This window comes from Cyphomyrmex costatus, unplaced genomic scaffold (assembly GCF_001594065.2).
Source record: "Cyphomyrmex costatus isolate MS0001 unplaced genomic scaffold, Ccosl1.0 scaffold398, whole genome shotgun sequence".
Classification (NCBI taxonomy): domain Eukaryota; kingdom Metazoa; phylum Arthropoda; class Insecta; order Hymenoptera; family Formicidae; genus Cyphomyrmex; species Cyphomyrmex costatus.
Genome location: NW_017278185.1, coordinates 148,740 through 164,928, shown reverse-complemented (window position 1 = coordinate 164,928; position 16,189 = coordinate 148,740). Strand labels below are relative to the sequence as shown.

The window sequence follows — 16,189 nt, the reverse complement described above, 5'->3', positions numbered from 1 at the left end:
CTTAAAATATCAGTTGTCATGCTAACTTTTTTTTGAAATATAAATATAATGCGTGTTAATGCAGAGAATATAGAGAAAGAGATGATGTGATAGAATTTTTTGATAATATAATTACATTGATGAAATATGCGGAAGAAATTACATCGAAATTCTGTATATTATCAGGAAATCTCTACGTAACGTTACGTAATTTTTTCTGTTCTTTTTTTTTCAAGAGTACAAAATCTATTTTCACAATTTTTAAATGAGTATTTGAACGTAATTATCCCTTATAGATTAAACTTTTCAAAATTCAGGCTCAACAATCTTGAAGTAATTGACATCGATACCAGCATCTCCACTTTAATTTATCCTATGGCCAGTTTTGCTGCCGATACTACTCGGAGCGATCTATATAGTTGTTAGAAATGCAGATCGCCGGGTGGTGCGACTTACACAGGGTAAACGCATCGACCTGGCCGTAGCTCGCGTCAGGTGCGCTCTGGCCCCTCGAGCGAGCGATAATGACGGTCCGGGGAATTTAAACGCGGCGATACATTGTTGCGGGAACGCGACGGGCTTCCGTTCGATCCGCCGATGCAAGCCGATGCACGGCTTGGCCGCGCGCGGTCGGCCGGCCGGCTGGCTATCGATCACAATTTCAGTAGGCGATGCCCACTTGACCCGCGCCTCGCATGTAAATGACTTCGCTACTTTGCGACCCATTCTGTTGGCAGTCGTTCGACCTTTCCGCTTTTCGCAACGGTCTGCCGCGTGTACTCTTACGTTATCATCAAGCGATTAGCATCAGCGATAATATCGTTAGCGATCTTTACATCGGTCTTAGTTGAAGAATGCACGACGTGCGTGGGATGTTTAATCCTTTGACTGCCAAGGGCAGCAGTTAAAGTTACCCGAGAATAGAATAGAATGTTTTATATGCTGAATAAGCTTCTCTCTCCCTCCCTCCCTCCCTCTCTCCCTCTCCCCCTCTCTCTCTCTCTCTCTCTCTCTCTCTCTCTCTCTCTTTAATTATCTTTTCTATTTAATATATATGCTAATGTATCTGATTAAATCTCTAGCTATTAAAACGCATTTAAAATTTAAAAGAAGATTCTTGTAAAAAAGATTAATAACCAAAGGATTATATGAATCATCTATTTCGAAAAATAATGAAAGAGAATGAGAGAGAGAATATATGTGTGCGTGTGTGTGTTGTATCTATTTTTGAAATATTATATTCATGAACTCTGATATCGATTTTAACTACATTGTGTCAATAAAGAAGATGATTACTGAAAAGTCATATCATTTAGTTTTTTATTTAGAAATTAATAATTTTACATGTTGATAAAAGTATTACATGATGAGACCGCCATGAAAGCTATTTTTGTTTCAAATTAAAAAACTATTCCGACGTAATTTTATTACATTCTTTCAGTAATAGAAGACATAACGAGTTTTTTTTTAAACTAACGTATATTTACACCATATCCAATTTAGCACGGAAATTTTTTAACAAATATACGGTAAATTGGATCGTGGATTTTTATTTCAATATTGATTACGACGGTCATTACACTAAATTGAATTATAAATAATTTAATTTTAAATTTATTTATTTTTATTTATAATTTATTATATAAATAGTATAAACATATCGAAATACGAATTTAAACGCGATTATAATATAATACGCGCTGTAATAACTCATTTCCGTATCGAATTATTAGATGGAGAAAATTTCCAAATTGACTATATATAATAATTTTATGACATCTGTACTTAGATATACATATATAGTTTCTTTTTTTCTTTTTAGCCTCTTGTGCATTTCTTATCTTATATGTATACTTACTTTGTTAGATATATGTGTATAAAACATAAAAAAAGTTTTCTCAAGTTGCGTAATCTAGCAATACATTGACTTCTCATATAAAAAGATCATTTATGCTTTATATCATTACATCTTTATTTTTATTAATAATATTTTAATACATTATTAATTACATGTATATGTTTAAAATGAGACCGATCGATAAATAATCGTCAGTTTATTTAGAAAATTGACATTAAATACGTCAATCTTTCAGAAATTCATCTAAATTTATGATGTCCTTAAATATTAAAACTCAAATCGCACACAGAAAAATATTTTTAATGTAACATTAATTACTATTTTTGCATAGTCTTAATAACTTAAACATTTACTGTTTGTATGTAATAAACATAAACCAGAAATAGAAATTGTGAAATTGATCAATTCCTCCACCTTTTACCGCTCACTTCATTCGCTGGATGTTCGGAAAAGCTTTGAAGTATGTACATAAGAAATACATACATAAATAGATAATGAACCCGTACTTCTCTGAAGACACAAAGTAGAAATTGGATTTATATATCGTAGCTCCGTACACAGAGTTGGAATAGCACAAAGAGTAATGCAACAACGATACAAAACGATAATAAAACCAATATGTACCCTGAAAGTTGCATTAGGCAATAGCGAGAATTAATATAGTTGTTATAATATAATACTCGCATCAGTTTCATCTCGGTCACTCCGTCATAATTCGATCATAATTTTAGAATCCTATATCAACTGCATAGCTATGTATGCTAGATATAAGACCACTAAGAAATTCCACCATTTCCAGTTATTTGCCTATATCTGCACGTTTCATTTCCTGCATTATAATGACTCGCCGTTATCTCGATCTAGTTGTAAGATGATTATAAAGAAAGCAGTAATCACAAATGAATCGTGATAACGAAATCGAGTGGCTTTTTGCGATCATAAATCTTTTCGTTCTGAAAATTATTTTATGCTGCTCATCACATTACTTTATTATTAATTTCTACTTTATTAATAACGCGCGACAAAATTTTTTTATATAAATGCAGATCTTGTAGTATCTAATTTTATTTAAAAATTAGTATTAGATCCTGGTAGAAATGTATGCATATATATATATATATATATATATATATAGACATTTATATTTTAGTTATTATTATTTAATATTACTATATTTCCGTTTATTATAATAATATTGAAAATGGACAAGAACTTGAAAGTTTTTATGTGGCTGAAGCAGTTTTTCTGTTAAAAATATGTTCAACTTGCGTATACATCTGTCCAGTTATATTATCAGATAATACAGTAATCTAGTAATAGATTATTATTAAACTTACAATACTATGTCCATTTATTATTTCCCTTTTGTTTAATAAATGAATACAAATTTTGAGTCTTTTATGCATAACTATAGGCAAAGCGATTGGAAACTTGAGTAGTTTTACTTCTCAGTTACTAAACAGATGATGTAACTATATCCAACAACTGCTTAAAAAATTAACGAAGGAATAAACTGCTCTAAAAATACTTGAAATTTTTACCAGAAACATAGAGATTTTCAAGAATTTATGAAAATATAATTCCCTATTGTTTTTTTATATTGAAAATGATATATTTTACAAACTTAAAATTAATGTAACATTGCAGAGATATATTTTGAAGATATATTTTTCATTATTGTCAATATATTGTATATTGGAGTTTGATTTCATATATATATTACATATCTTTCATATATATATTCATATATACATTTCATATGTATATTACATATATATATATATATATATTACATATGACGGCCATATGGCACGGTAGCCGTGATTGTTCTCGTGACAACTTTTCGTTTCCTTTCGGCAACGTGTTGCACCGTCCAAGTTGGAATGTCTTTTCTTGGAACGCGACTGTGTAATTTAGCAACGATCTCGCATGCGGCAAGAACGTTCCTGGGTATATATTTAGGTTGTTTAAATTCTACAATCGCGCGCACACGCACGTCGTTTAGATACGCTCCGCGGCGAACGTCCTGCTTTCCTTTTCCTAACATCACATCATTTCCATAATGTCAACGTTACATGCACACGTGTCGCTACACGCAGCCGCTATATGAAGTTATGAATTATGAAAGTGCGACGCGTGCATGCGAGGTACGTGTAGGTACGCAAACTTCCTTTTCAAGTCCTTAGCTTGATTTTGTTCGTAGTTACGCAAGTTGCGCGTCATTTTTCCTTCGCCGACTTTATCTCCCTTGACATTCAGAATTCTCTATCTAGTGATTACTATCGTCGCATAGCCACTATTTTGAGCGAGAACGTTACCTGGATAAATTCCCGCGGCGCAATTGACGCGATATCTTGATCAGTCTTTGACAAAACACCTACTTAAATTTTTTTTAAATTTACACAACTTACGCAGAGCTGCAATCAGAAGGACAGGGATGAATACGCTGTTTGATATTAACAGTATTAGTGCTTTAAGTTCAAGCGACAATGATCACAGTAGGGTGATGTGTAATGTTTAACGCACTCAGACATTTATTTATAGATTAGGATCAAAGTGAAAATTACAGCACTACTAAACTAATAATATATACACTTTAATAACAGATTTTAATTTTTTTTATAATTAGCAAGTAATTATATTACCGATCAATTTTGTTTTAATCTATTAAATCAATAATACACTGCTGGAAATTAAAATTGCAACTAAGAAGAAAATTTTAAGATGATTCTCGGGGGAACAACAATATGAATAAATAATTAGTTTCAAAGGATTCAGTCATTCAATTTATTCAAAAAAATCAAATTTTACAATAAATTCAAGATTTATAATATAATATTTGATATAGTCATCAAGTATATATTTGCCCTCATATCAAATCAGCCCTCATTTTTGTAGATATGTCATATAGATATCTAATGATTGCGTTTAATAAAGAAAATGATTAGTGAGCGTTAAGTAAATGATTCTTTAAATATGATTGGGTGTTGCCTAGTTCTTTACTAAATCTAAATGCAGAAATCAATTAAGAATCATTGAGTACACACTGATCAGTTTTCTCTGCTGAATGCAGCCAATTTCATTCTATGACATTGCATTCTAAGTGTAAATATAATATTAATAAAACAGTAAAAACATTACAACAGACGTCTCGACACCGATCAGGTCATTATCGATGTTTCATAAAGTTATAATTTTGTATAGATTTCAAGTAATTAAAACTTTATGTAACATCGATAATGACCCGATCGGTATCGATGGGACACCTACATAGGTGATAATACATGAATGATAATCAGATGTCTATTTATTGATGTTGTAATTTCAATTTCTGACAGTATATATAAATAATAACAGATTTTTACTTTCGATAATTAATCAGTGATTGCATTTTGTCAGCAATTTATTTTTGATCGCCACATGAAATAGTGAAGATTTAAAGAAACTAAAATAGATCTTTTGTAGATGCAAATTAAACGTACGATACGTGAATACATTTATCGGCTTTACTTGTCGATCAACTTCAACGTTGAATTTGATTTTATAGTAGTAGTTTGTAACTTTGCCGTCGGCATATTTGCTGAGATAACATTAAATCGCAAGTTTTGATATACGTACAAGTGTAAATATCGCACATGATGTGTAAATGCTACTCCACAAGTTGCACAGAACGCGGAAATATCGAAATCTCCGTCATCATCAAGGACGATCACATTTATGTTTCAGAGACTCCCCGGTAGCATCTTCGTCGTTAGTCACCAGACGTTTTGGGGGATGGCGCACCGGCGGAAGCCACGAGTACGTCAGATGCCCAATGCGACAGCCTGCTTCCATGGACGAGCGGTAAAGATCCTTGGTTTCATTCGACTCTGATCTAAGAACACGAAGGCCATCGGTAGCCGTCGAACTTTGACTCCTCTTCGTTCTCGATAAAGATTTACAGTTAAATGTATTAGTGATTCAGCTGACAACTTCGACATATCACCGCGATAATTGAAAAGTATCTACGATCCGTATGTTTGTAAAATGCATCACCTTGTGAATATCCAACAAACGCTCGGTATTTATAATCTAAAGTGTTTCCCTGAAGCTGTCGGTCATAAATACAGCGTTGTCGATGACGTCGTCTTGCCCCACAAATATCTTCCCTATCTGTTGAAAAATAACGACCCGATGGTATGTCGAACCTTGTGCAAGGTCGACAGTACCAGCACGTGCATATGTATGTATAAATTAAGTATATATAAATATATATATAATCAAGTTTTCAAGATTCTTTTATGACCATTTTTTTGACACATTTAGACTACATAATATAGTTATAATACATGTTTTGTAAATTGCATTAATGACAAATGTATGGATAAATTTCAAATACATCATTTTCAATCAATTGCAGATCGAACTCTATTTGATTATGCATTTTTTAAAATTGTTTAATAATATATATTTAGAGGATCCGAAAATGTTGGTGAATATATTAAATAACAACAAAAAATAAATCTTCAAATTTATTACTATGTAGATATTATGTATGAAGAAAAAAAAAATATATATATATAATGTGCAGAAGTAATGAATTAAAATTTTTGTTAAAAATAATAAATTTGGAATAATTCATTCCACTACATCAAAATACGTATATATAGCATATAATTACAAAAATATGATTATAATTATAAAAGTATTATAAAAATTCTCACCTTTTTATTACAGTAATATTATTGTCTAATAATGATTTCGTAATTTAGAAATCATATTTCTAATTGCTTTTCAGATGTCGTATAAAATTTTAACTTTTAGCAATTTACGAAAAAAATGTTTTAACATTTTTTTTTATTATTCCGTCCTATCTCACTTATTTTCACTTTAAATTATAAGATTTAAATTAAAAGAAAGAGACGTGCCGAATATAAAGGAGAACTGATCTGAGTCGAAATTAGATTCTAGAATTAGATCAACGTCGACTGATTCCACGGAAATCCCGTAGGTGTTATCGACGATCGTACGAGTCTGATATCACTCGTCTGCCACGGCACCATCACTATCACCGGCGCGCGGACGTCGAGCGGCATACAAAGAGTTGCGACTACGCGAGACGGGCAACCGAGGCAACTACGGAGTCGAGCATCGAGGTCCAACACTTCGGCCTGCCGATTCTGAGCGTGAGCGAGCCTAGCCCACCGGACGAGAGCGAACGCGTCGATGACTACTTGTAGGACTTGCTTGCCGAGGACTTCCTCAAGGAGCTCCTCGTGTGATCCGCTGCGATCTCGCCCTTAGTCTTCATCCAGCGGGACCTCCTCCCAAGTCGGGACCCGGACATTTTATTCTCCCGTTGTCGAAGCGTTGTCCCACCGTGTCGACCTGGGACCGACAGTGCCATCGCGACTTTCCAGGAGATCGCGATAGGTTCAAGTAAGTCGGAGTAAGGCGGGAGAGCGCGGGTTTCTCGATCGCGTGCGCTCTATCCCTTTTCGTTATAAGCGATACTTTCACGCGTATATTAATATCTTAGAAGAATTCAGAGGTCATGAATATATTTGTTACTTGTATTATATGTATAGGAACTGCGCAAGAGTAACCGAACTCGTGTTTGATCCGAATTTTGCTTATTTCCCAGCACGTTGATAAACGGTTTCATACAGCATAGACCTCTAGGTTTACATCCCTATATATTCTCTGAACGTTCTAAGGATCTTCCCAAGACGTGTCTCGGGTAAAGTGTAACTGTGTGAGGTATAAGTGCTAAATATAAACGATTAACTTACAATATAATGGATCTGCTCGATATTTTTCAGTACTTAAAAAGTCTCCCTAAAGAGATCTATCTGATGTTACATATGTAGATATTAAAAAGTATATGTGCATGTTTAAATCTGTGTCTTTTTATAATGTTTCGAGGGAGAAGTAAGGTCCGGATCAAACTTGACCACCCTTTGTATTGTATTCTAAGATGTACGTGGCCTGGTGAATAATTTCGTTACCTCTCGATCTCGTCACAAATGTGGATTAATATTAATTTCAGACAGCAAAAATTCAGAGTCGAATTTTCATGAATTAAAATTAAATTTGCTGCACATCTTTACGTACTGATGGAATATTTTACATTGACGTGGCGTGTGATTTGAGACAATTAACATCATTTCGAACTTGCATATATATAAGTTGCTTGTATATAACAGTTTCGGTTAATTACATATTTGGTGAAATTGTAATAATAATACATACATTTCCTTCCACTTAGCACTCTCTTCCATAATTTTCTTATTTTTGTACATAACAGAGACATAGGAAACGACATTTTCCTATGTATTGCTTATTAAAATACGATATATCAAAATCTAAGTTTTTCCAACTTTATAATATAATTTGAAATATTATTTATATATGTATACACATATAGAAATAACGTTGAAACCACGTCCAGAAAAACGGACATTACTTTTGAATATATATCATTTTATTAAGCTTATTTTCAGACTCGTTAATATAAACTTTGATCAGATTTTTTTTGGAAAACTATAAAATCGTATCATAAAATATTTTTTATTTTAGCAATTACATTAAGTACTATATCTCAATCATAAGCCAATCATAAAATTGGTTATAAATATTGCAGTTTAACTGATGAATACGAAATAGATATGTTCTCAAAATAGTAAAATGTTATAAGTTATTTTCATATTTATTATCATTGTCATATTATCCAAATACTTGATATTAAAAGATATTAACTCGCAAGAAAAAATCTATAATTAACGATATATCATATTAAAAAATCTTTACCATTATATCACTCGGATAAATGTATACATATCTCTATATTTTTTTTATTCACGAAGGGACCACATGACATATCTGCAGTGGATATTGTTTTTAACTATACTCATATATTTTTAATAGTTCATGGGAAGTATTTCTGATATTTCAACATTAGATTTCAATTTTTATTGTTCTTTTTAATGACTTTACAATAAAATGAAGATTGATAATATTTATATATATATTCTTTAAATAAAGATAAATACAATTTTTTTTAACTTTAAATTTTTATGAATAATTTGCTAATATAATTTATTATCTAATATAATATTGTGTATAAAAAATAACATTCATAATACAAAAATGTCTTGGACATGCAAGTAATGAAGGATAAACTTGACATTCGGCGAATACAGATTTGTATATTCGAAAAACATTGTCAAAGTCGTAATAAACATCGTTATTATATAATATGTTTAATGATTCCAAGGAATATCTCAATGTTAGTCACGCGCGTATGATCTTGCTAATGAATTTTAGGTATCATTAAAAATCAGCGAGAGGCAAGAACAAACGTAAAAAAGTTTATTCCTAAATAATTCAGTGTTATCGAAACCTATATAGGTCAAAACGTCTGTGATACACGCACATTTCTAGTCCATGGATAAGTTTGACGCCTCGAAACTTGGAAATGTTTATCCAAGCTAAAGTCGTTTAAGCGTATAAGTTCGCGCCTTCTGTTCACCATGGAGTGCTGAAGCAGTAATCTCAGGATGAACTCGAGGACAAGTTTGCTTACCCTATCTCCTCAGTAGTAAAGATAAATGTGCAGTCGCGAGTACTCGAAATTATACACCTCGACCACTTGCGCAATACCATCATACAGCGAACACCCTGGGATGTGTCTTGGACCTGCAGACCGCGCAATTCCTCGACCGTAGAGGAAAAGGCGCGACTGATCCGAAGCACCCTGACGCACATACCAGGTGTGCGCTTACTGCTCATAGAATCAATTTATATTTTCGCATTGCCCACATGTCTCTTCCAAACGACGATTTAAGACTTGCGCGTGCGAAAGTTCTCCACGCACAGATGCCTGAGAGCTCGAATCGTATTCTGATCCTTCGCGAGTCGAGCCATTAGATTAATTTTCATGGATGCGTAGGGGACTTCATGACAGCACCCTCTCGATTATCGACCGAGTATCTCCTCAAGCTCGTTGTATGTCGCATGAAAGCTTATTATACGTGTATCAACGTCTGTGACACATGATGACAAGGAGAGGAATAAATAAGGGAAGATTAGCGATGTTATAGTATAGTAGAGAGTTTAACAATCTCACACATTTTACGCTAAGAAGATATGTAAGAAAATATAATTAATCCATCTCCACGTGTAATTAAGTCGGCTATATATACTGATTATATATACAATTACGATGTTAAGCGAGAGTTTGGAAGAAATCGTTACTTCCAGTTATCTATACGCGACTACGAATATTCCTTCACTTAAACGGCACTCGGAAGCGCGATAATATCCCTTTGATAAGGAACTTAATCGCGGGTGAGCCGCGAGGTTCCATCTCTACGGAGGGAGAGAAATTTATCTTGAGACTTTTTTTTACCCTTCGGCTTTATCGCTGATCAGGGTTCATTGCAACGTGGGAACAATTGTGTAATGATGCGTGCAACAGATTCTCGCGCGAGAACAATTCTCTGCATTGTCAGGGATTATCCGGAGCATTCTGTAAGACAGGGCTTTATCGGGTCAATTTTAGAGAGCAAAGCCGCACGGCTTCTTTCCATTATTATCGCTGCTACGCGAAGCACGTGCCTCGTCGCTATTGATAGCTTTCTCAACTTCACGTCTCTGGACCAATCATCGTAGAAAGGAGGAGCTACGATTATAAAATCGTGATTGTAAATCAAACGTTTCATCACTCATCGATATCATTGATAGATAATTAGAATGTATAGCTAATGTATGCGTTAAATTTACAAAATTACATTTTATTATTTATTTATTTATTTAATCCTTGCCTTGTCCATTCAGGATAGCTGCCGGTTTTGACAGTCTCTTACAGTTTGTTACAATCTCTCATTTCTTGTTTTTTCTATTCATTGCACATTGCAAACTAAAATTTTATCTAACTTTAATAACGCAATCTAATCTCATTTGGAATAATAAATACTGATTTTACTAAATACACCGAGTAAATAAATGGAGATTTGTTTTATTCCTGAAAGTAGATTAAACCGAATGGAAATGCTAAAATTAGTTTAGCAATAATTCTAATGTTAATTATGTCTTAAAATCTTAGAAGATATCTAACATCGGGACTTAAAATATTGCTAAGCGCTTACTATTTTATTAATCAAAGAAGACTTTTAATAGTATTTTAATATGACACTTTTCTTTATTTATGGTAATTAATTGTTTAACCACATTTTATGAAAAAAAATTTGTAGGCGTCATAGTATTTGTAATTACAGGGTAAATGAAGATAGCAGGCAACGTTGTACATATCATAATCCAAAAACAATGCAGTTTCTATATCCGAATACTTAAAATTTTTAATATCACCATGCAGCCGCACGGGTAATTTTCAAACTGTAAAGTTCGGGGACCAATCGAACCAGATCATACGTTCTTACTTTTGCTTGCAAACGACGACTTTTATAGAATATAATTGCTCTGCATAACAATCGCGGAACCTGCCAGTTCCTCACTTAATGATCGACTGCATATCAATATCAATTAAATTTTAGTTTTAGTTTTAAATAGCAGAGTCGAACAAATTTAATAAGAATAGTATATACATCTGATCAATTAAATTTCATACACTTATACATCTTATTTCACTCATCGATATTACATCGATATTAAATCCTAGTTCTCTACCTGCGATTTAATAAAGCGCGAATATTCAAAATGATAAGGATAATGTAAGATTTAATAATGTAGTTAAATTGCAAATACTAATACAAAAGTTTATTTTAGAAATTGATATTTTTGTCACATGAGAAGCACGAATAAGAGTAACCTGGATAAAAGTTTCTCGATAAATAATTTTTATTTTGAATAAATTTCATACGATTTTAAATACTATAAATATCGATATGGAATCTGGCTTACTAAATGTTAGTCATTGCCTTACTATACGACTTTTCCAGATTTGAACGCTTAGCATTATAGTATTCGATTTTATCTATTTACCTATTTCTCAATCAGACGAGAGTTGTGCAAAAAAAAATGGGATACATCGAAATATTATAACGAACTATCCCACTTCTTCAACTTTGCCATCACTAAAGTAGCTGTTACTTGATATTAAATATCAGGTTTTATATCTTAATATATTATTATAGATTTCCAAACTGCAGTATGCTCCGATGATCCCAGATTATGCTCTTCCCAGGATTTTCGCACGAACTCTGTTGCACGTGTCAACCGGGTTACAATGTATGGACGAGCAAACAATAGGCGTATATATACAATGTGCGTAACTGCGTGAAAAAACTTATTAATCGAAATCTTAACTCTCCCACGATCGCCGCCAATTATTGTGCATCTTCGTTATTTCGCCCATTAATCTGGGCTGCGACGCTGCGACCAAACTGCTTGTATGTTCCTTTCTCTTGTAACACACTCGAGTAAATATCCCACTACCGATCATAAAATGATAATTATAAATCACACAGTAATTAAACATACTCATGGACGACGCTTTTTATTCTTAAGACACGTCTCAAAATTTAAAATCTTACATGACGTATAACTTCCAGTTAAATATCCGCTAACGCAGCGCGAATAATAACGAATTTAAATGTTATTCCAAAATGTATAAAAAAAAATTACTATACAACTTTCGAGCAAAGGTGAACCTAGAATCGAATGTACGTTATTGGAAAATTAATTTTACATCGTGTGTATATGAATGCAAAAGTTTGCATAATTCATTCTCCGCTCGGATTAAAGAAATGAATTTTGCTAGCAGAAAAAGTTAACTTTTTAAAAATAATAATTCTTTCTTATGTGTAAGAATGAAAAATAACGATAATTTGCTTGCGTTGCACAATGAGTGATGTTAGTTATCTAATGTTTGCAACAAGTAATTTCTCAGTCAAAATTTTGGTGTCGAGTAATCATACGGAGACTTGGAACCAGCGGCTGACAACCGCCTAAAACTTATATACTCAAATATATACGCATATGTACATATACGCATACATAATTACGTGTATTTATAAAATACTTCGCATACTACACAGTAATCGACAAAGGGGGGCGGCAATGGTTTCAATTTTACCAGAGCATTATTTTTATGAAAAGATATCTAACCAAGAAGTCTGTGCTAAGATCCATTTGTGTCTTATGTAATTTAATTAACATCTTTTTCTTCTTTTCTTAAATGTTTAATGTTACAGCTCGTGTAATATTTACTATTCTCTCTCTAACATGAGAGATACTAATCTTTACATTTACATATATGCTTTACAAAAATGAGTATGAGGACGTATAAAAATTCTTAATAATACCAAATAAACGAAATCTGTTGTGATGATATAAATCTTAATTTATAACTAAAGAAGCTTGTAAAGTTTCACGAGATAAATAATAAAAAACCATGTTTCTTTTGAGAGATATCTGATTACTCTGAAATAAAATTAACCGACTAGAAAGTCATTTGTCGAATATTTATGAAATATATGCCATAACTTTGTAGTACTTGATAAAATTGTAGAAGTGGTAACTTCTGGGCACTTTAAACAGAAATGTAAAATATGAAAAAAAAAAAAAAAAAAAATTGGTTGCAAATTCTAAATTTTATTTGCAAAAGATATCTTTCAAAGTCATTATTTAAACAATATTTTGAAATATCGTACAATAATTCTGGTATTAAATATCTGCCATTACTTAGAAATATAAACGCTCTCTCTGATATATCGTGAATAAACTGATTGCAAAAAATGGATCAAAGCATAAACTTCATATATCACGTACACAAACGCACGTACACGCGTGTGCGTGCGAAGAAATCGAAGGATTCAATTACCTCCAAACATTGATAATTATAGCTTTAAACGAAGAGACCAAATAATTAATGAAAAGTCCATATTCTCTTACAGAAAGGGCAGTTCTTAGAAAAACCCGAATTAAGTAATTTTGCAAAAAAAAAAGATATGTATCCGTCTATTGTTACTGCATCTTTTGTTTATATGTATGTATTATGTATACACACATATAAACGAAAAAAAAAAAAATATATATATATACGTATATTTGTATATGTAGGCTAGAATTCCGATCATATTGATCTAAATTTTGATCAATGGTGTATCGCGCGATCGTGTGCTCGTTTGATCGAGGGTGCGGACAAGAATGAAAAGCTCTGTATGTGTTTACCTGATGATGTAAATCCCAGCTATCTAGTTCCTTAATCGAAAGCTCCGTGATGAATGTGAATAAAGGATGCTCGGTCATCAAAGGCGATTTAGAAGGCAAAGCCAATATATAGATAACGTCACCAAGTGTTAGCATGTAAATTATCCTTTGTGACATAGCGACTGTCTTCAAATCAGAAATGTAAAAATGTTTAAAATATTGATATTCTATATAATAGGATAATAGGGAGAAATATGGATCTCGCGATCACTCGAGAAGAACTTACAATTTTCACAGAAAGTAAAAACGGTATTTTTTAACAGATTTATGAGACTATTGGGTTGAAACAAAAGTTCATAGCACTACGAACTTTTGTGTTTCAATCTGATATTTTCTTAATAAAGTTAAGCGTCTATAGTAAATCATCTCGCCTCTCAGATCTGCAGATCTTTATATACATGCGCACCCTCCATCATCGATGCACCTAAATGCCTAAAGGACCTTATCAAACGTAGTAGTGCGTGATCAACGACGATCATTACGATCATACACGCGACAACGATGCTGTCGGTCTTTCCTGTCCTCGAAAACGACAACGCGGCCGAGAAGCGCACCTAACTATGTTCGCATTCCTCCAATTCGATGTATATTTGCATGTAAATATCTCTCTACACTTATCGGGTCGGGAAAAGGGAGAGAAGAAAAAGAAAGAAGAAACAGAATCCTCGCCGTCCGTAATCACGCTTTTACGACTGAGGGTAAGAAAATAAGGAGGGCATCTCGGTGTAATTACTCCGTGGACATAAATGAAAATATAGAGTTGAAGTCAATTCGTGACACATTATAAATTCTAAACCTGTGATTTTATCGAATCTAACTTTAGGGGTTTTAGCTTTAAAGCTCTTGGTAGAATGGCAGATATGTATATATCTGTACTCTATACAATATACGATATCCGATTCACTCTCGGTTTACGAACATATCGTATTGCACGTTCCGTTATAATCAACAACAAGAGCAGAAACCCGATCATTATTCCTTAATCAGTATGGTGAAGTTATGCATCTGATATGACGACGGGTAATTAACTCTTGAATCTCGCTCACTGTGGATTCCTATTAAATCTATTAAATAATTGGTTTTATAAAAGAACGTGGTGATTAGAGCATAAAAAATGTATTTTCATAGTTCAGAATATATTATTTGTTTTAATCATCATACTTGGAACGAATAGAAAGAGAAAGAGAAAGAGAGAGAGAGAGAGAAACCTAATCTTTAATTTGATATATTTAATCGAATAGATTTTTTTACGATCCCAAAAGGGAATACAAGAATTCAAAAACTTTGAAAATATAATTACGTATCTTTAAATTAGAGGAAAGTAGAGACAAAAGATGAATAAGTTAAATCTCGATAAGAGATTAGCTAATAATCAAGCAACATTCTCGATAATGGCATACTTAATATATATCCATAATTTATCGCTGCTGTTGTAACTAGATGTAAGTCGCTTTTAGAACTACTCGCTTAAGGACCCATTGTGCTGGTTAAGGATTAAAATATATTTTTTCAAGCAATTAACTATTGTAATTAAAAGTGTGAGTGTGCATGTGCGATTTCAACGTCGGTCGCATTGAGAGGATAAAGGATACGACATGATAACGAAGAGCAGGAACCTTTTATTTACATTGAAAACTTTATAGCCGAATCTTCTTGTAGATAGCCCCAAAGTGGGACTAACCTTTTTATTAAATAAACTCTATCACATATCCTGTACCAACTTGATTTACGATAATTAAAATATAAAAATTGAAAATAATACAACCTTACGATCATAAAAGTCACTGCCGCATGTTCCGATTCCTATGCCACATTTGGAAATTTCATATCATATTATATAAGTTACAAGAAAATGCATGTATATACCTTTAAGGAGATCCTAAAGACGATTAGTCATATTGGAAATAATAGCATTTACATACAAATGATTACGTGTCATTAACACATCACTACATCAATATCTCACTCACGCACGCCACATATGTACATAAATTTTCGTATCGTAATTACGTTTTAATTAGACATCTAAATCCAATTTTAAGAATCCCACGCTGTTTCTTCATGAAAACTATTTGCCTGTGGATTACTATTTCGTAAGTACAGATAAATATGGCTTATATGTATTAAATAAATATTGTCACT

General features: G+C 32.8%; 1 protein-coding gene across 1 annotated transcript in view; it reads left to right on the top strand.

Annotated features, from left to right (window-relative positions):
• Positions 1-7,454, top strand: part of LOC108776940 (uncharacterized) — a gene marked incomplete at its 5' end in the record, with an annotated part of 43,929 nt that extends 36,475 nt beyond the window's left edge. Inside the window, 2 exons of the mRNA XM_018543694.1 lie at positions 5,564-5,680; positions 6,828-7,454. Coding sequence (XP_018399196.1) covers positions 5,564-5,680; positions 6,828-7,056 — 346 coding nt within the window. The remainder of the gene's footprint in view (positions 1-5,563; positions 5,681-6,827) is intronic.
• Positions 7,455-16,189: the final 8,735 nt, after the last annotated feature.